Raw genomic sequence first — 19,983 nt, 5'->3', positions numbered from 1 at the left:
TTATCTTTGTAGACATTGCGTGGCATCGTGTGCATGTCAACACTGAATGTTAAAAATTAAACGTGCGGGGCACCCCGACAATCAGTTTTAATCTGTTTTACGCACCGGAACAGCGCAAGTGCCACAGACTTTGCCGGACTGATTGCCTGCCTGCCGCGTCTGTCATTGGAATTTCACTGCCGATATTCCTAATATTAATTAAGGAAACTACGTTGTATTTAGAGACGGCGTAGTGGTAGTCCTAGAATTTAGCGTACATTATAGAATACTAAAGCCTATATTACATTATTATAGAGGACCTCGTGGATAGAGAAAATAGGAATAAATAAGAATAATGGAGGCAAGAAGAGCAGAGGAAAGAGAGAAAAAGGAAAGAAGTTGAGCGAGTGAATGAGAGAGAGAGAGAGAGAGAGGAGCGGAGGATGGGAATGATATAGAAAGAAACGTGGTCAAGTTTTGTGTCACGTGTGCATGTTTGGTTTTATGTTCATCATGCCTGCCAAACTGTCTGTTTATCTGTTTATCTAACAACAGTTGCCACTGTTACTACGGTAGTATCATGTTGTAACGAGTTTATCTTCTTCATTGGCTGAGTAGGGGGTGTATGTGTATGTGTGTGTGTGTGTGTGTGTGTGTGTGATATGATTGAATTATTTTCATTGTGAAATCTTGAAGAACCGCGTATGTATGTGTGTGTATGTGTGCGTGGATGTGCGCGCCTTCCTTTTATGCACGTAATATGATATATATCTGAAATATAGAGGAAAGGGGAGGGGGGTGATTGTTCGTTTCCTTTAAAATATCGATCTCGTTCGTAAATGTTTTATAAGATCCAACTGTGTATTTACGAGATTGCTAGTAATGATGGTCGCAGTAAAAAGGTAGCCTCTCATCGAGGATTAATTCGATATTGATCACCGAAATAAATAGAGAAACGTCTCTCTCTCCGCGATCGAATATCCATAATCGAGTTGTCGTTTTCTTATATTTACATTTAAATACATTTTAAATGCAATGTATGGTTCTTGCATAAAAGATTCTCCATCGGAGATATCATTATAGGCTGGTTATACTGGAATCTATCATTTTCTCTATATTCCTTGACGAGTTCTTCCGTTGCTATCTTCTTGTTATGATTATCGAAATGAAACGAGAGTCAAATTTATCGGCAATTATTATATTTAATGGCATTTGCACTTATGCTATTAGGGAAAATCGGATAAACACAAGTCGCGTTTCTCTTTCCTTCCTTCCTCCCTCTTCCTCTTCCTCTTTCCTTTCCCTTTCCTGCTCCCCCTTTTTCTCTCTCTCTCTCTCTCTGTGCACGATACTTAACGATTAAACTCGTATATAAATTGTTGCGTTTAATCGATTTTTGCATAGAAAATTGTTTCTCTTTCACGTGTTATATTATTAACAAGAAGATAGCGTTGTTGCGTTTATCCTATTTTAAGCGATAATCCGTTTATATATATTGTACGAAATGCTTTGTACGATATATCAATGCTGCTCCCATCCCCAGCAAAACACCAAGTAACAATTATATAATTGTTAGTTATAATTTCCCACTCAGCAATATAATTGTTATTTAATGCATAACAGTTATATAACATGTAACAATTATATAACTGTTACTCGGTGTTTGCTGGGTCGTTTTTTCCGCACGGTTTTTCCACAAGATCACACGTAGGCATACGTACAAAGACATACGTTGATCTTTCAAGTGCATCCATGTGAAAGTGCAGTCTATTCATGCGTATGTAGAAAAATGTCTGCCCGCCTACCTGTTCGACAGATTGATCGAGTGAATGAGCAAACGGTTGAATGAATGTGCCGGCCTAATATTCACGCTGTCACTCAAAGAGTACTTTTTATATTAATGTGCCGATATCTCCTTATCCGCACTCACCTCTTTTCAGAACCTTGTTAAAATGTACCTATCGATACACTAATTCCGTAGTCTTCTCAGCCTCCACAACTTCCACCATCACAGGATTTTGCTTTGTAAAACGTGTTCTTAATAAAATAAAAAAAAAAAAAAATCCACAAAGTATCGAGGATAATTTTTAGACACATTTTTAATATAAGATATCTCGTATTTTTTTTCTACTCGTTTTGATTTTTCGAAAACGGATATGAGGGCGTAGGGCGTTTTACGCGATAAGGGTCTCAAGAAAAATTGAGGGTAAGTATACACGTCACTTTGGATTATTTTTAGAACTTAAATTGAACATTTTTATTTTTGCCCGATTTCAAATAATGGTGCTCCATTTTCACGCATGTGCACTATGTCTCAGGCTTTGTCAAAAGTGCCGACAGGGGGAACGACGTGCCACCATATTACACAGATAACAATGGATTCCATCGTAGTAACTTGATATTTTCTTGTTAGCGTTTCTTATAATTAATGTTTTTTTTTTTGTTCATTTTTAGTGTATAAACGTGGGCGAATTTTTATTTATCGTTATTACACACATATCTGTTGAACACTGTTTATTATTTTAGGATTAATGATGAGGAACGCAAAAGTTAAGAATTCAAGGTAATTAAAATCATCAAATGTCAAATCCCTCTAAAAAAAACCTTAAAAAGATTAAAAAAATACGCCAAGTACATAAAAAATATTCTACCTTATATGCAACAAAATGTTTAATGAAAAAAATCTTTAAAAATAATTTACAATAATTTTCCCTCACAAAACCTCAACAAATAATTTTCATAAAAAAATATAAAAAAATAAAATATCAAAACTATCAAATGACAGCTATGTGATTATTATATACAATTCCTGTCACTTGCTCTGATTATGAGAGAAAGACAAAGAGAGATCCTTGTTCTACATCTTATGTAAATAAAACGTTGCCATTTACAATTTACATTATTTATACAAAATTATAAATCAGTTCAATGATTGCGTTTGACCTGTAATACAAATTTTTACAGAACGGGAAGTTTGGAAAGTTTTAGCGATGGAGGAGGATTATTTGATGTTGTTGTACGGCCAATGTTGCAGAAAGGCCACGAGGGAGAATTGTGCAGTTGGTTAAAAGAAATGAGTCTAATCCGTACAGTTTCCAACTGTCCCAATTTGGAATGCGATGGACGTAGTTTAGTGTGGAATCCTGCAAGAATCATAGACAAGTACATTTGGTCTTGCCCTGGCTGTTTGAGAAAGCTGTCGATAAGGGAAAAATCCTTCTTTTTTGGAATAAAATGTGACCTGAAAATGTGCCTTCAATTGATACTAGGATGGTGTCAAAATATTCCCTGCGAAATTACTGCTTCATACTTAGGTCCTTATTTACAAATTATATTACAAATATTTTATGTGATATATTAAAAAATATTATGTACAGTCAAATGCATATATTTGTATTATTGCAGATATCAAGAAACATGTAGTTAAAAAAACATATGATCGATGTGATGAAGTTTCCGCAATCTACATGAAGAAACATCCAGAGGATTGGTTATTAGGCGGTGAAGGTGCAATATTAATAGTGGATGAATTTCCTGGTGGTTATATGATGGAGCATCAACCAGATCTGAACTCTGCCAAAAAACGCAATAATAATTCGCATACAATAATATGCATTGCGGAAGCGAATGCTATACCTCCTCGCATATGGTTGCATATGATTGAAGCTGTACCAGAGGTAATGAAATGTGTAATTAATAATTGCTATTATTTTATTTACTGTATGCTAAATAATATCATGTAAATATTGATCGCTTAAATTGTCTTAATTTTGTGCTATGTTTTACAGCCACAAAAGATTGACAAACTACAACAAGGGGTAAACAAGTGTAACATGGTAAAAGAAGCTTTAAAGGAAATTGCGAAACACACAGTACCAGGAAGTTATATAGTAGCAAATGATCGGGTTTGCTGCTGTAGTTACGAATCTTTACAGAGTTTAAGGCAATATAAAATTATCAGTATTGAACAATTACAAAAATTTGATCCACCTGGTAAAAGTAAACTTCTTGATAATCTTGGTAACTATTTTTCTTTATACAATAATGTTACAATTATACATATGTTTTTGTATATATTTTTTTATCTACATAAACAATTTTCGCGTAAATTATCCATTCTCATTCATTTTTAAGAAACAATTTGGCAAAGCGCCATTGAAATCTGTGAGGAAGTTCAAGAAGCTACGCACACTTTAGGCCAACATATCATTGCTAGACACTTGTGGAGACAGAAATTTGGAACATCAATATCCACGGCTTTTCAAGATATGCTGAATCATATTGCAGAACATTATCGATTTTCTTAAGATTAGGCATAAATATTGAAATCTCCTCTGGGTCGCAGCAGTATAACATCTCTCATACATGACAAAATGCTCCTGCAAATAACACTCGATTTTTTAATGAGCGTACAAGATGGATATTGATTGAGAAATTAGATCTTATATATATATATAATTTTCACACAAATTGCCTTATATATAAAACGATGAATATTCATATATATATATATATATAAATGATATATATATTTTATAAAATTTATTTTTTATATACACATAGCAAAGTAAAAATTATAAATGACTATATTGTTAAGTCTTCCAAGTACTCTTAAGATATTACTCTTTATATAAAATTATATATATATATTGACAATAATTGTTGAGAATTATAGTGAAAAGATGAATGAACTTTAAGAGAGAAAAAGTGAGGCGACAAGATTCATAAAAAACTATATATAATGTCTTCATATTTGTGCTAATACTGACAAAAGCTATTGCATTGAAAGACTGAGAGTGATGCTATCAATAGAATATAATTTTAAAATAATTTCAAATTCAATAATGTAGCAATATTAGGATAAATAGTAATAGCAGATATTATTCACAATTTGTTTTTTAATTGAAGAGATATTAAGTACTATAATTTTAGGTAAATTTTTTCTTTCTTGTATTTTTTTTTCTAATATTCTCTTTCAAATGTTTAAGTACGCACAAAATTAAATTTATAGTATAACTTTATATTTTATTACATTGTTTTTTCATATATATGTTATGTTGAATATAATTTTACATTTATAAAAAAGGAGGAGGAGCAATTAATGAATCAATTGATTTATTATGGGGTCAATTCTGTAATTTTTTATCACTTTATTGATTATCTATAACCTCTCGTTATAACATTATAAATAAATTAAAAATAAAATATAAAAAAGTTCTTTTATTAATAAATATCTTTTCAAATATTTTCTCTAGAAGAGAGGTATTAAGATAAACTCTTATGACTATTAAGAAAAATTAAACATTTGCTACAAATACTATTAATATGATTTTGTACTATAATTTTTGTTTAAATTGATAATAAAATATAAAAATCAAACGAGATTTGTTTATTGTTCCTGTTTTTTACATAAGAGAAGTAATAATAATATTGTCAAATTTGGAATTTTGTATACACGTATATAGATGATATATATTTATAAAAAAATAAGTAATTACAAAATAATGTTTTAATTAAATATTTTTAAGAAAAATATACACTATGATGAAAAAAAATAGCTCGCGAGGGGGCACCCGGGTTTGAACCGGGGACCTCTCGATCTGCAGTCGAATGCTCTACCACTGAGCTATACCCCCAGTTATTAGTTGCTGTCAAATATATGATTTTCTATCATGGAAAACACAATTTATCTCACTTATCAAGTATAATCATACAACAATGCCTTGTGCAATTCTGAAATAATTTTGATTAATCGAAATATAGTCGTCGTTTGCTCTAATACACTTTTTATTTTCTTGGAAAAAAATGGTTTTTTATTTTTATCGTAAATATAATTTCCAACTTTTGATTTTTTATTAGAACAAAATTTTTTTAGTTTAAAAAAGAATAGTTTTTATCAATTTTTATTACTCTTAATGGCTTTAATAGATTTTTCTCACTTTGAAAACATTTTTTAAATTCTATTTTAAAGAATTCTGAGTTTTCTTTTTCTATCTTTAATAAGAAAACACAAGGTCTGACATTAATCTCTTTTCGCACTCGATAATATCCGGGTCTGTTTTTATTGGTACGTTACTGAGACGCGGTGGTAGCTAAGCAACCCTTACGTTAACTTACTCGTGCTAATGCAGAGCGTTCGTTCAGTGCGCTTTCCACTCTCCAAAGGTGCGTTTCACTGTTGTCATAATGAGTCGACCTCGTGGCCGGAGCAACATTTGACCGAGCTTTGACTTTTTGAAATCTCGCGCCATTCGTAATGATAAGCAAACAATCCGCTTTAATTCCGTAATTCGAGGAGGTAAGAACACCAATTAAATATGCACATTGAATAACATAACTAGAACGAGAATCGATTAAATTCTTGTATATTTGTTAGATTGTTAGATATCATAAAAAAGTTACACATTTCTCTATATAATTATATTATTAATATAATTTCTGTTTTGTATCATAAAAGAGTTATCTTGCTTGTAATTTTCCTATTTTTATATGTGTAAATAATTTTCTGCAAAAGATTAAAATTAAAACAATTAATTAACACATTATTGCATTTATATTAAAGTTATATTACTCCATTTTCTATTTGAGATATAATACCCTGAAATTGATGCTTTTTTCATTCATTGCATTAATTTATATTTTATATTTTATATTTTATTATTTTATATTTTATTATTTTTAATTTTTAATTTATTTTTCTATGATTAATTTACAAAGATTTTTATAATTATTTTTTAAAATTATTTTAATTTTAAATTATTTTAATGTCGAAAGTTTCTGAAAAAATTGTTGTGGAAACAAAAAATGCAGAAATATAGTTTCCATATTTTCCTATGACTTCTATTATATATCAATAGATTTTATCCGCTGATTTGTGTACATCATTCATTGTGCAAAGCAAAGAAATATGTTCCGTGGAGCAAGAATGAGAGAGAGAGAGAATAGCTGTTTTATTTTTCCAACTTGTGTCGGCAAACGGTGCACATGATTTATGCACCGTGTTTCGATCGGTTGCCAATTCGGATCTCGCAAACAATAAGCACACGTGATATTTGAGGCGTGTATGAGAGGTGCACGTAACGCGGAGAGATGTTACTGTTAAATATTAATGACGCAACATCACGAAGTACGAAGGTCTCGGCGAATTATTAACGGAGCAATAACGATCGATGTGCGGCATGGTGAATCAACGAAATAACGATTTCCAGTCATCGCCGCATCGCACGGTGTGAGTTCGTTGCACGTTACGTATCGCGAGATATAAAACTGCGCGAAAAATCTTTCTAACGTTCGACCGATCTGGGGTCGATTTTTCCTCAATACAAATATGAGACATGCTATTCTACTAATTAATGATTAAAAATTGAGAGAATGGATGACGAAATAACATTCTTTAATTAATTTTGACAAGTGGATTTCAGTAAAATTTTAATTTGAAGTTTTATTGGGTACAGATATTTGTTCTTAAAATTTAAGTTTCTTTAGAAGCTACTTGTTTGCAATTTGAGTTTGTGAAAATTCAATAAATCTTGTTTGGATGTAATATATACATACCCAGCAAACACCAAGTAACAGTTATATAACTGTTAGTTATAATTTCCTACTCAACAATATAACTGTTACATGTTATATAACTGTTATATAACTGTTATATGTTAAATAACTGTTATATAACTGTTATGTGTTAAATAACAATTATATTGTTGAGTGGGAAATTATAAATAACAATTATATAACTGTTATTTGGATTTGCTGGGATATATACAACATTGAATTTATCTCACACTGAAAGGTAATCCAATTGATTCATTTCAATCAATTATATCTCTTTGTAACAAACGCTATTATTGACACATATAAATAATAGAATATATTGCATTTTATCGTGAATAAATGAACAAAATATTGTTTCGTGAGATCACTAGACTATTTACGATATCGAATTCACGAGCGGATATTTTTATGCAAATTCTCATGAGATTAAAATAATTAGCCCAACGCTAATTATTTTTCTAATAATTGATTAAACGAGACATTATTTTTAATTAAAAATATATAAATATATAAGATACTGCCTCTTATTAATATAAGTAACAAAAATATCATGAGAAAATAGTTTCAATAAAACATTTTTTGGGGGTAGACACAAATATATATATAATTATAATCATACCACAAATTTTTTTAAATAGACTTTAGATCTTCTGAATTTATCTCATTTATACAGAAAATGTTGCACAATTAACTTTGAAAAATTGCAATATCTACTTTATAAAATTTTAAGTTTATTCCCAGCAAACACCAAATAACAGTTATATAACTGTTATAAACTGTTATAAACTGTTATAAACTGTTATAAACTGTTATAATTTCCCACTCGACAATATAACTGTTACATGTTATGTAACTGTTGCATAACATGTAACAGTTATATTGTCGAGTGGGAAATTACAACTAACAATTACATAAATGTTATTTGGTGTTTGTTGGGATCATACTCTTTTTATGTAACATGAGTTTAAAAATATTTGCATGTTATTGAATTTCAATGAAAAATGACTTTGATTTGAAAGGAAGAAACATTTTTGATTTTAATAATTTAAAATATCTGTGATAAAATACGAGCAAGTCATTCAAGGTAAGTTAAATGAATCGGATTTCAGAAAAAAGAATAATGAAACTTTTACTCCCTTTACGTCGTCAAGTCTATAAGATCCACGCTATGCATACCGAGGTTAAACAGTCTGTTATTTTAAGTAATCAGTTTCTTGACGGCTCGCGGGACGATCCACGCCAGGTGAAGATTAGAATTCGACACGTGGCGACCTTGCCGTCGTATCAGCCATTATATGGTTCTTTATAGGTAGCCGCGTGTTGTGACCATCGGTTTCTATGGTAGCGAGTGACCTGGTCAGTCCACCACGTGGTCAGCTTTGATTTAGGATCGAAAATTTGGGTCGTACTTTAATGGGGCTACACACTTCAGGATAAGAATCTAACTACAAATTTTACGGCAACGTGTCTTCTGCGCAGACACCTGAATCGATATTTTTAATTTTACCAGCTTCATTTATCGTTGTGCATCGTGTTGCAAAATGCTCGGATAGTCTCGAAATATTAATCATTTTAATCATCAATTAAATTGATTATTTAATTATTATTAATTTGATTACTATTAAATTCAAATACTATATATTCGTCTTATTAGCAGCTAAAGTAGTCAAAGCTAATTTCGAGTATCACCCAGTTTGCAATAAACTTGCTTCACAGCAAGCTTATATAATTGTTAGTTATAATTTCCCACTCAATAATATAATTGTTATTTAACATATAACAGTTATATAACATGTAACAGTTATATTGTTGAATGAGAAATTATAACTAACAGTTACATAACTGTTATTTGGTGTTTGCTGGGTTACAATTGCAATTTCCTTCAAGCTATTATTACTATTTTAATCGGGTAGAAGGATCGGACGTCCTCTTCGACGCGATGAGCTCGATCCGTCGAGAGGTCCGAGGATGCCTTGGCGCGATCGGTCGACGTAGTCGGGGGTAGGTGCCAGAGACGGGCATGGACACTAAGACACCGCCGATCCCGTTGAAGCCGCAGGAGAAGCCTCAGCCTCAGAAGAGAACGGAACGTGTAGCCGACGTGTCCTTGCCCCCGCTGACACCGTATCCGAATCATCGTACACATCAGGATCATCGCAAGAAGAGGCCTTACAGGTAATAGAGATGCTGGCCAAGTTGTTCCATATCGATTCCCAACCGCTTAAATTCTGAATCTCTCTATTTTCATTTGCAAGAGTCAATCTACTTGAGGATGTTTCATATGAAATTTAAACGATTGCTATGATAATATTGGGTAATCCGGGTCATCAGTTTAGATAACCACCCATACAGTACAGAACATTGTTGTAATATTGCAGCAATATTGCAGCAACATTGTAATATTGCTGCAATATTGTTGTAACATTACAGCAATGTTGCTGCAATATTGCTGCAATGTTACAACAATGTTCTGTGCTGTATGGGCAGGGTTGATGCTCTAGAAGCTCTCTCTGTTCCAGAGTGCTACACATCGGCGCTACGCCCTTGATGCACGCCTGTCAACAGGGCGACAGAACGAGGGTGCTGAGATTGCTGAAGGAACAGGGGGAAACGGTCGCTTACAGAGATCGCACGTTAAGAAACGCTCTCCATTATTGCATGGACGCGGGAACTGGAGGTGCGGTTGCCGCGGCGGCACCGGAATTGGTGAACGCTCCGGACGCCGAGGGTCACACGCCACTTCACCTGGCGGTCATCGCCGGCGACACCCAGCTGGTCGCGGTTCTCTTAGCGAACGGTGCCGATGTCAACGCCAAGGATCTCGAGGGACACAGTGTTCTTCATTGGGCCACAGGTATATTTCTTACTTATATCTGATGTATCTGAGCCAGAAAAATATTTCTCACAAACACGAGAGCTCGCAGACTGCATCAGATCGATAGATTAGTTTGATACTTTACTTTATTGTAGCAAATATATATTCTTCAAGATAGCAGATAGACTGTATTTACCCTCGTACTGTTGTGAGAATTTGTAACGGAATTTTATCTTGTTATATTAAATTTTGATCCGCTAAGGCTGAAAATAAATTAATCCTTTTCAATTTTTGATCATCACAATTATAAAGACTCGCTATTTTAGATCCGTTCAAGTTTTTGAATGAAGAAACATTTTTACATGTATTTATAACTTTTATACAAATAACTCGAGGACATAACTATGATCAACTCGCTCAAGTGATCGCGATAATACGTGTCCTCGCGTGATCGTTAGCAGACCGAAATGACGTCATGCAAGACGACCTACTGACCTTACTTGACCACTACACGCCATCATCTCCCCGAAGATTGGAGGGAACGATACGCGCTCTGCATTTTACCTGTCATCCAGCTTTTAAGGGAGTTTAATGTACGACCGCGGACAATTTGACCTTCCAAAAGGGGAACACTGTGTTCTAAGATATTTACATCGTGTCTGCATGAGAACATAAGTTCGAAACAATTCTTGAGCTCATTCTTGAGCTAATATATCTCAAATGGAATTTATTTTAACAAAATTTTAATTTTATTCGGTATAACAAAAAATTGATATCAAGATTGCCTGCTTCAAAGGAAGCTTAAAGAGGGTATCCTTCAAGGATACTTTGTATACTCTCTCTTCTTTCGCAAAGTTCTTGAAATATTAAGAAAAAAAATAATTGAAGTTGTAAAAATAATTTTCAGTTTGCGGAGAAGCGGAATGCGTTCGATTAGTTTTGGCAGCTGGCGCGCGACCTTCCACTCCCGATTTGCGTGGTGGTTCCCCGCTTCATTATGCCGCCCAATGCTGCGGTGCGGCCGCCACAGCCGAGCTCGCGGTTCCCAAGAAGATCGGTCTGAAGGTTTTGCAAACGCTCTTGGAATTCGGCGCGGATGTAAACGCGAAGGACGAAGATGGACGACAGCCAATCTTGTGGGCGGCGAGCGCGGGTAGCGTGGAGGCCGTATTGGCTCTGGCAAGGTAGATGACTGGTCGACACAATTGTCTTACAATTAGTTTTTCGACACCAAGTGTCAGTCTATCTTAGATCTTGATAAAAGTTGTAGAAAGATTCGAAATTAACTCTCCTCGTGAAATGGTACCACTTTGGATCCTGAGTGACAATGTAAGGCAGATGTATTTATGAAACCTCCCATTTTTCAGAGCTGGAGGATCGGCGGCCGCGGGTACTTCGGACAAAGACGGATTGACAGCGCTTCATTGCGCGGCTTCCCGAGGCCACGCGAGGTGCGTGGAAGCGTTGGTCAACTTGTGTGGATCTCATCCCGACCACGTGGACGATAACGGTTGCTCCGCTTTACATTACGCCGCCACTTTGGGTCACGCTGATGCCACCGCGCTTATCCTTAAACTCGGCGCGGATCCCAATCGTCAGGATCGAAAGGGTAGAACGTAAGATTACGAAAAGCTACTAGTCTTCCTAGTGAGACATATCTTCATCTATAAATATTCTAAAAATTCTAAAAAATATAAGATTTTATAACCCAGCAAACATCAAATAACAGTTATATAACTGTTAGTTATAATTTCCCACTCGACAATATAACTGTTACATGTTATGTAACTGTTACATAAATATAGTTGTAATTTCTCACTCAACAATATAACTGTGACATGTAACAGTTACATAACATGTAACAGTTATATTGTTGAGTGGAAAATTACAACTATATTTATGTAACAGTTACATAACATGTAACAGTTATATTGTCGAGTGGGAAATTATAACAGTTATATAACTGTTATTTGATGTTATATAACAGTTACATAACATGTAACAGTTATATTGTTGAGTGGAAAATTACAACTAACAATTATATAAATGATACTTGGTGTTTGCTGGGAATATAACATCACCCTATTGTAGTCTATATATGTTTGATCGATTATATATTTTGATTCTAATCAAAAGTACCAATTTCCAAGAGACTGTCACGCTTTTCTTCAGACCGGCTCTTTGCGCCGCGGCCAAGGGCCAGTTGGAGACCTTGAAGATTCTGAGCCAACACGGCGGTTCACTTCACGCCAGAACCGTACGAGGTACGGGGATCGGACACGAGGCTGTTGCATCCGGTAGAATCGAGCTGATAAAGTGGCTGACGAAGAGGAGACCGAGTACATTGGACGTCGCTACCCACGATGGCAAGACGCCTCTCCACGTCGCGGCCTTGCACGGTTACTTGGACGCGTGCAAGGTCCTTCTGGATCACGGCGCGAGAATCAACGCTGTTCTCAGGACTAGCAAGGGCAACTCGATGACCCCGCTGGACGCGGCCCTTTACAGAGGGCACCGAGATTGCGGGAAACTGATCCAGATGCACGGTGGCTGTACGGCTCAGCAGTTGAGGACTCACAAAACTGCACCAAACAAAGGTCAGATTAGGTATAATCTATAGACATTTGATGAATCTCTCTCTCTGGTTGGGAAGTAATTTAAAATGATAATAAATTGTGTTTGTGTTGCAAAATTTATTTGTATTAAATATTTTTAACGAGGCATGACTTGATTAACGTAAAAGTTACGTTAAAAGTAACGTTAAAATTTCATCATTTAAAAATAATTAAAAATTGTTATTTTCTCTATGCATTTATAAAAAATTTGTGTGATAGTGATATATTATTGCGTAACTAGGTAAGTCACTGAAACGATTTTAGTCTTCACAGCAAAGTTTCGAATGAAACATAACGAGAGTAGCTCTCCGAGCGATAGTAGTCCTTGTAGAAAAGGTCACAGAGGGCACAGACATCCTGAGCTTTACTACGAGGAGCGATGGATAGAGAGGAGAACGCGGCGGAAGAGTAATTCAAAGAAGCTGGCACGTCGGGATAGTCGAAGTTTCAGCGAAGAGGAAGTGCGACTATCGAAGATGTCCACGAAAAAAGATGAAAGAAGAGCTCGAAGCGAATCCGCGCGGTAAAATAATGCGAATAACGTCTTATCAATGCGATGTAAAATAATACGAGGAGTGTTCATGATATAAAGAACTCTTTTTTTTAATTTACAAGTTATTATATGAAAACTTTCAATATTCTGAATTTGTGAAATTAACACTTTTTAGAATATCGATGTAATCAGTAAAAATTAATTTTCAAAAAATTCCGACAATTAAATATAAAAAGATGAGTAAAAAAAGAAAGGGGAAAGGTGGTTCCTTTTTAAATCTTCTTGTATTAATTAAAATCGCATTGCATTATCATATAAAGTACCAAATTTACTTAAATTGTCATTAAAAATTGATAGATACGATAATAATGGCGAGTTCAATCTGCGAAGAAAACGAAGCAGAAGAGTATCTATGAGTCATAAACATGAATATTCAGATTCGTCGACCGAATCTGACAACTATGACTATTCTCACGACGAAAATGAGGCAAGTATCCAACGGCAACGCGCAAAATTGCAGCAGGAAGCAAGAAAGGACAAGAGTAAGAGCTCCAACGAAACGGCAGCCAAAGATAGCTCGAAGAAAGAGGACGATGACAACGATCAAAGCGTAAGCGACGATAGTTTAGAGGTGATCGTGGTGAAGAAATCGTTGGAAAAAAAATGTGAAAAGGTGGTATCCGGAAGAAGATCGAAGACTCCTAGAGAACGCACAAAGGAGACAAAATTGACTAAAATGCACAAACGTAGCTCCAGGAAGATGTCCAGATCCGGTAAATCAAAGATATCCGATAACGATGAAAGTACAGTGGATCGAGACGAATCGTCCCATAAGAAAGACAGAAGCACAGTGGTAAAAGAGTCAGTGCATACCTCGGGAACACCATTCGAAGGGGATGAAGTTGACAAGAGGATAATAGAATCTCGATATCGCAGAGACGCGACGGATAGCACCAGTCAGGAAACTGTGGAGCAAGTGATTGTCACGGCGATGGTTCACAAGGATCAAATGCCTGACACTCCGAAAGCAACGTTGGAGACAGCGAAAGAGGTTAGCTATGAAGACATTTTGAAAAAGAAAACGATAGAGACAGAGGGAACGAAGGAAATTTCTAAAGATATTACTACTTCCGATAAAAATGAGATGATATTGCCGCACAAAATGGATAAGCAAGACTCTGGAGAAGGAGTACAAGAAGCGACGCAAGAAAATTCTCGAGTTACTGAAGAGATCCAAGATGAGAACGAGAAAGTCAAGGAAACGAGTGATAAGACGCAAGGTAAGTTCCATTAGATAAAGATCAGATATTGCAAGGAGGATACAGAATTTGCGAATACATTTAATATAAATCTATGTTTGCCTGACACTGGCTATAGTAATCTTTCAGACAGGTTAGATACATCCGAGGACGATACACACGAAAAGCAAAAAGCGGACGACGATAAAATATCTGACAAATCATCCCATTTAAGTATGGAACCTAGTACTACTGAAGATTTCATCAGCGAGAAGAGAGACAGTTCTAAAGACGAAGAGAAAACCGATCAGCAATCTGTTTCTGATCAAAAGGACGTTTCTCAACATTCTGTTACCGTAGACGAAGAGGACGGAAAATCCATTTCCGAAGATTCGAAGAGAGAGGAAACCTTAAAAACTGCCATGAAAAAGACTTTATCGGAAGAATCGAAAACACTGTCTTCGAGACAATCAGAAGAAGGTGAAACTGCGAGTAGTTCAAAGGATAAAACCGCAGATCTAACAGGTGAGGAAGAAGGGGAAACTTTGACAAAACAGGTATCCGTGAAAACAGTATCCACCAAAGAGAGCTTTGAATCGACTGAAGATGCTGAATCGAAAGAGGATGAAGAATTGAACAAGCATGATGAAACATCTACGGGCGTATCATCAACGGAATCGATGTTGACTGTGGAAAAGACTCTTTCTCCAGGAAGGGCGCCTCCTGATGAAAAATCGGGAAATGTTAAGGAATCGGATAGTAAAGAACGATCAGAGATCGAGACAAGTAAGTCAAAAATATTGTATACTTTGAAATATGTAACATGTTATTAGAATCTTAAATATTTCGAAAATCATAGAAACACATGAATCGCGATTCGCGAGTTTTAATTTCAAAGTATTACCCTCTTCGAATACAAAAAGTCTTTAAATAGATATTGTCTGATTAAATTAAAATATTTATCATAAATATAATTTTGTTTTCGAGTTATAAATTACTTGTCGTCTAACGGACCAAGATTTTAGGGGGCAAAGATTCTCGATACATCGACGATAGTTCCTCGAGTTCTCCAAAGTCCCTGAAGCCGGTAAAGACGAGACGTTCGAGACCATCCACGGGAAGAAACGCGAGGACAGGAAGGTCTTCCTCAAATATATTAACGAAGAAACATCTGTTTGAGAGCTCGGAAGAGTGTCCACCGGATCAGCGTGCGATAGTCGCGGTGATAGATAGTCCAGAATGGGACGAGGACGAGGCGGTTGAACAGGAAATCAGACAGGCACTCGGAGAGGATACACTGGAGCGCGACACGGAGCACGAAGAAGACAATGAGATTGGTGTTATGCGAGTTTTGCCAAGTACGAGCGAGGAAGAGACTCCTAGCACGACTTTAGGTGTATCTAGAACCGCCAGAATCGACTTTTTGCCTCAGGTAGTCTGAAAAAAGAATTTATACCTATTAATCGTAGCGCTATCAAATGCAATAATTATTGAATTAATTATTTCTAAACTTTTTCTCCTTGGAAAGAATTACTGACTGTCATCATTAATAAAACTTACTGTGTAATTCCATATTTTATTTAAGGATATACGAGAAATCTTTTGTACACCAACACCTAATTAATGCCATGACAACAGTTAACATTAGTCAGTTAACATTACAACTAATATTATATTATCAGGTACAATCGACCACTAGCAGTCGTCTGGTTACAATCGAGCATCCCGATCAAACCCGTCGAGAGCGATTCTGGCGGAAACAACGTCGCGACAGCGGGGGTAGAGACAGCGGGATAGAGCCGAGCCCGAGAGTGTCGAGAATTCCACGGAGGCGAAACGCGAGATGCTGTCCGAATACGGCGAAACAGCAAGCCCTCAACATGGAGACCATCACCCGGGACGTGCAAATTAGTTTGCGCCGTTATTATCTCGAAAGGAAGATCTTCTTCCAACTGATGGAACTGAAGAGGTTGCAGATTCGTCACGGTAGAGCGAATGAACATGTTCTGGTGAAAAGACAGGTGAGGTCTAGTTATTATTATTAATTAATGTTGTAAAATATATTATATGTATTAATATTAAAAATATGTAATATTTTTTATTTGAATGAGAGAAGTTAATATCAATATTAAAATATTATGATTATCGAGATATTGATTTGTGGACAATGATTTTTTTCAGGTGGAAGCTTTTAATAGATCTGGCATGTCTGGACCCACTCTTGGCGTCGCGAAGTACGATCAACCATTCACGTTCAGGTTACTATCAGATCAAATAAATTAATGCGTTGAATAATTTATATAATTATATTATTCACTTTTATAATTATATTACCCATCAAACACGAAATAACAGTTATATAACTGTTATTTGGTGTTTGCTGGGTATATTATATTACAATTATATTACAATTATATTATAATTATATTACGATTATATTACAATTACATTACGATTATATTACAATTATATTACAATTATATTATTCATTTTAATTGGTAAAATATATCATTATTATCAGACAATTCGAAGCGTTCCTGTACGAACAATTGAGAAGACTGCAGGGAAGACCGACCACTCCAGATTTTTGCACCGAAGCTAAACAATGCACGCAAAAGACTCATCGTTGCCATCACGCGACCAGCGCTTACACCTCTATTCCAGTGTACACGTATCGTAAGTTAATATATTATCGTGTTCAAGTATATAATGTATTGCTTTTTTGAGAGACATGTGTGTTTTAATTTATAATTATTTTAATACGCTATATTTTTTTTTTGAAGAAAAAAGATTCAGTGTCCCATACAGCACAGGTAGATCCTGAGTATGTACTCAGTATATCGCAAACGTAGATTGTGTATATCCCACTAATATTCGATATAGATACTATGATATTTTGAGAATGTACGGAGGATGTTCCTATGTCTGCCTTAGAAACCTATTCAGTATATACTCAGAATATTTCTTGGTATATTATGAGTATATTTTTAGAATATTTTAAGCATATTTTTACATTAATAAATTATATATGAATATAGAAGACAGTTGGACTATATGTAGAATAAAAAATAGATTCTTCGTGATGTAAAAAATAAATAAAAATGTGAAATTATTTACTTTATAAACAAAACTTCAGACAAAAATGTTATTTCTAATAGATGAATATAAAACGTTTGAAAAACACCTATTAGTGTTTATTAAATGATTCTTATTGAAATATTGATCTCGATAATCTATGTACAATTATGTAAGTACACTCGGTAATAGATGAAATACCTTAATAAATGCAGTAAATGGATTACTTCTCATTTTAATTTCAAATAATCTGTTTAATATTCTGAATTCCAACAAGGGGAATCCAGATTATTAGACAAATTACTTTAAATTAATTCAGTTTATTATAAATTAAACTGACTAAAAAGAAAAAAGAAGAAACTTTGGAATTCATGTTAGTACCAGTCCTTTATGTCCATTTCACCAAAAATTAAGTACGAGTTTGGTGGCGCGCGTAGCGGCAAAATGAAGAAACACATGCAATATTATAGAGTATCCTGAAAATATACGAGAAATAATATACTAATACGAGATATTCAAAGTATATTTTGAGAATATATGAAAAATAATATACAACAAGAGATGTTATGGGATTATTCTCAGTATATTACATCTGTAACGTATATTTACAGTATGAGTATAGAATATTCGAATGATATCATGTGCTGTGTGGAGTATAACTATGTATATCGCTGAAAAATTAATCGCTTTAATTCTCAAGACCTAGCCATCTATATGTATGTACAGCCCGCGAAGAGTCAGTTTCTGTAGTGTGAATGTAGATTATAATTGCAGTAGGTGGAGACGCCCCAGATCGAGCGGAACATCTTCCGAAGATAGAGAGTCGCGGCAGAGGACACATGACGGTAATAAAATGCATCGTATGAGAAAAATAGAGACGGAAAAACAAAACTTATTGCTCGATAGACATTTAATCTTAATTTATAATTCATAAAGCAAGCAAGTTGTCAATAATTTATAAGTTTCATGTCAATGCAAGTTGTCTATTCTGTTCTATTCTATTATTTTTTTCCTTTTAGGTGGAAGTGACGCATGGAGAGGGAAAACAGGTGATCGCTCTTCCGACTGAGAAATTAGATCGTACCAAAAAATATTTCGTTACGTTCACCGTAAGAGGCGAGACGCAAGACGACGAGAAATCCAAATCATCCTGCACGACACGAAGAAATGCAAAGAGCGTGTGAACACTTCAAACATACTTCTTCTCCTAATCTGACTATTGATAAAATAATTAATAATTTGCGAAAAAAAATACTTAAAAAAAGTACATTGAGAATTGATTTTTGTGTGAAAAAGAATATGCTTTCAGAAGCAATTCTACTCTATAAAAAAAGTGTAAAGAATTGCGAATAATTTTGCTTCGTTCCTTCACAAAAAAGTTTTCTATTTTAGATATTGTCTGTTATAAAAAAAAACTTTGATCTCTACAACACATATTTTTCTTTTTTTTAAATCCAATAATTCTTCCTAGGAAAATTTGCTTGACGCACAAGAATAAAATATAAGAAATATATCTCAAAAACTGCCAGACAAAATAAAATTGTTCAATAAATTCGATATAAAAAAACCAAATTTGCGCTAATTGTGTATGTCTCATTAAATTAATTTGTACAATATTATTTATATATCTCTCTTATACGAATAGCGATGATTATAGTTTCTTGTACCTGAGCAAGAGTCTATAGCTTGTAATTTTCTATTTTCTGTAACTGATGTTAAGAGAAAGATGATTAGAAAGGGGACAAAGTTTTATTGAATGTTGACTCAAATTTATAAGAGAAACAGATTTTTTTGCCAAGATATATAAAATTAAACAACAAATTATTATTTATTATAAAATATGCAAATCATTTATACTTTTTCTTTTTCTCTCTTGTATTTTCTGAATAAAATATGTAAAATAATATTCTAAATAAAATGAAAGAATGACTCAATAATAATTACATCTTTCTGCACATTTTCCATTGTGTATCCTCAAAAAAAAAATTTGATATAAAAATAATACAAAAATGTTAAAAATGTTTATTTAACTTATTTTACTTTTTGTCCTTTGTTTCTACGTAGGCATCGTCAAGACAATGAGATACCGAGACATTTATTATCGCTTTAGACAGCACCCTTTGTAACAGACTCTGATATAAAACACTTTTGTTATTTCTTTTATTATATTTTCACTTTCGCGCTGATGACCCAAAAATAGGGTGGAAACGTTCG

The 19,983-nt window shown here is 34.4% G+C and overlaps 2 protein-coding genes and 1 non-coding gene across 5 annotated transcripts; 2 read left to right on the top strand and 1 right to left on the bottom strand.

Moving 5' to 3' along the window:
* Positions 1 to 57: 57 nt before the first annotated feature.
* On the top strand, positions 58 to 5,289 carry LOC145961115 (uncharacterized). Its single transcript, XM_083080976.1, has 5 exons — positions 58 to 2,542; positions 2,944 to 3,293; positions 3,385 to 3,656; positions 3,768 to 3,999; positions 4,114 to 5,289. The coding sequence occupies exons 1-5, from the start codon at positions 2,511 to 2,513 to the stop codon at positions 4,284 to 4,286; spliced, it is 1,059 nt and encodes a 352-aa protein (XP_082937102.1). The 5' UTR covers positions 58 to 2,510; the 3' UTR covers positions 4,287 to 5,289.
* A 254-nt stretch (positions 5,290 to 5,543) lies between these two features.
* On the bottom strand, positions 5,544 to 5,615 carry Trnac-gca (transfer RNA cysteine (anticodon GCA)). Its single transcript has one exon. It is a non-coding gene; the product is annotated as a tRNA-Cys (tRNA).
* Positions 5,616 to 6,012: 397 nt separating this feature from the next.
* Positions 6,013 to 19,703, top strand: LOC145960635 (uncharacterized). 3 transcript variants are annotated; one of them, XM_083080245.1, is made up of 15 exons: positions 6,013 to 6,277; positions 9,447 to 9,708; positions 10,053 to 10,387; positions 11,256 to 11,532; positions 11,716 to 11,964; positions 12,521 to 12,945; positions 13,237 to 13,486; positions 13,814 to 14,736; positions 14,845 to 15,480; positions 15,720 to 16,126; positions 16,377 to 16,715; positions 16,876 to 16,952; positions 17,216 to 17,370; positions 18,544 to 18,614; positions 18,789 to 19,703. In XM_083080245.1, the coding sequence occupies exons 2-15, from the start codon at positions 9,554 to 9,556 to the stop codon at positions 18,951 to 18,953; spliced, it is 4,464 nt and encodes a 1,487-aa protein (XP_082936371.1). In that variant the 5' UTR covers positions 6,013 to 6,277; positions 9,447 to 9,553; the 3' UTR covers positions 18,954 to 19,703. The 3 variants fall into 3 exon arrangements, with proteins under 3 accessions (XP_082936371.1, XP_082936369.1, XP_082936372.1); XM_083080243.1 differs by having other exon boundaries at positions 13,228 to 13,486; XM_083080246.1 differs by having other exon boundaries at positions 13,228 to 13,486; positions 18,531 to 18,614; positions 18,789 to 18,980.
* The last annotated feature ends 280 nt before the right edge of the window (positions 19,704 to 19,983 follow it).

Source organism: Camponotus vicinus, unplaced genomic scaffold (genome assembly GCF_025532165.1).
Source record: "Camponotus vicinus isolate PSW18456_S1 unplaced genomic scaffold, iyCamVici1.0 SCAF_10, whole genome shotgun sequence".
In the NCBI taxonomy this organism is placed as follows: domain Eukaryota; kingdom Metazoa; phylum Arthropoda; class Insecta; order Hymenoptera; family Formicidae; genus Camponotus; species Camponotus vicinus.
Note: the sequence above shows the minus strand (reverse complement) of the source record. Positions and strands in the feature narration are given on the sequence as shown.

Bases quoted from the DNA above. Each gene is read 5' to 3' on its own strand.
- LOC145960635 (XM_083080243.1), top strand. From the start codon at position 9,554: ATGGACACTAAGACACCGCCGATCCCGTTGAAGCCGCAGGAGAAGCCT. The intron at 16,953-17,215 runs GTTACTATCAGA...CATTATTATCAG, and splicing joins GATCAACCATTCACGTTCAG to ACAATTCGAAGCGTTCCTGT. The intron at 18,615-18,788 runs GTAATAAAATGC...TTTTCCTTTTAG, and splicing joins GCGGCAGAGGACACATGACG to GTGGAAGTGACGCATGGAGA.
- LOC145961115 (XM_083080976.1), top strand. From the start codon at position 2,511: ATGATGAGGAACGCAAAAGTTAAGAATTCAAG. The intron at 2,543-2,943 runs GTAATTAAAATC...AAATTTTTACAG, and splicing joins GCAAAAGTTAAGAATTCAAG to AACGGGAAGTTTGGAAAGTT. The intron at 3,294-3,384 runs GTCCTTATTTAC...GTATTATTGCAG, and splicing joins AATTACTGCTTCATACTTAG to ATATCAAGAAACATGTAGTT.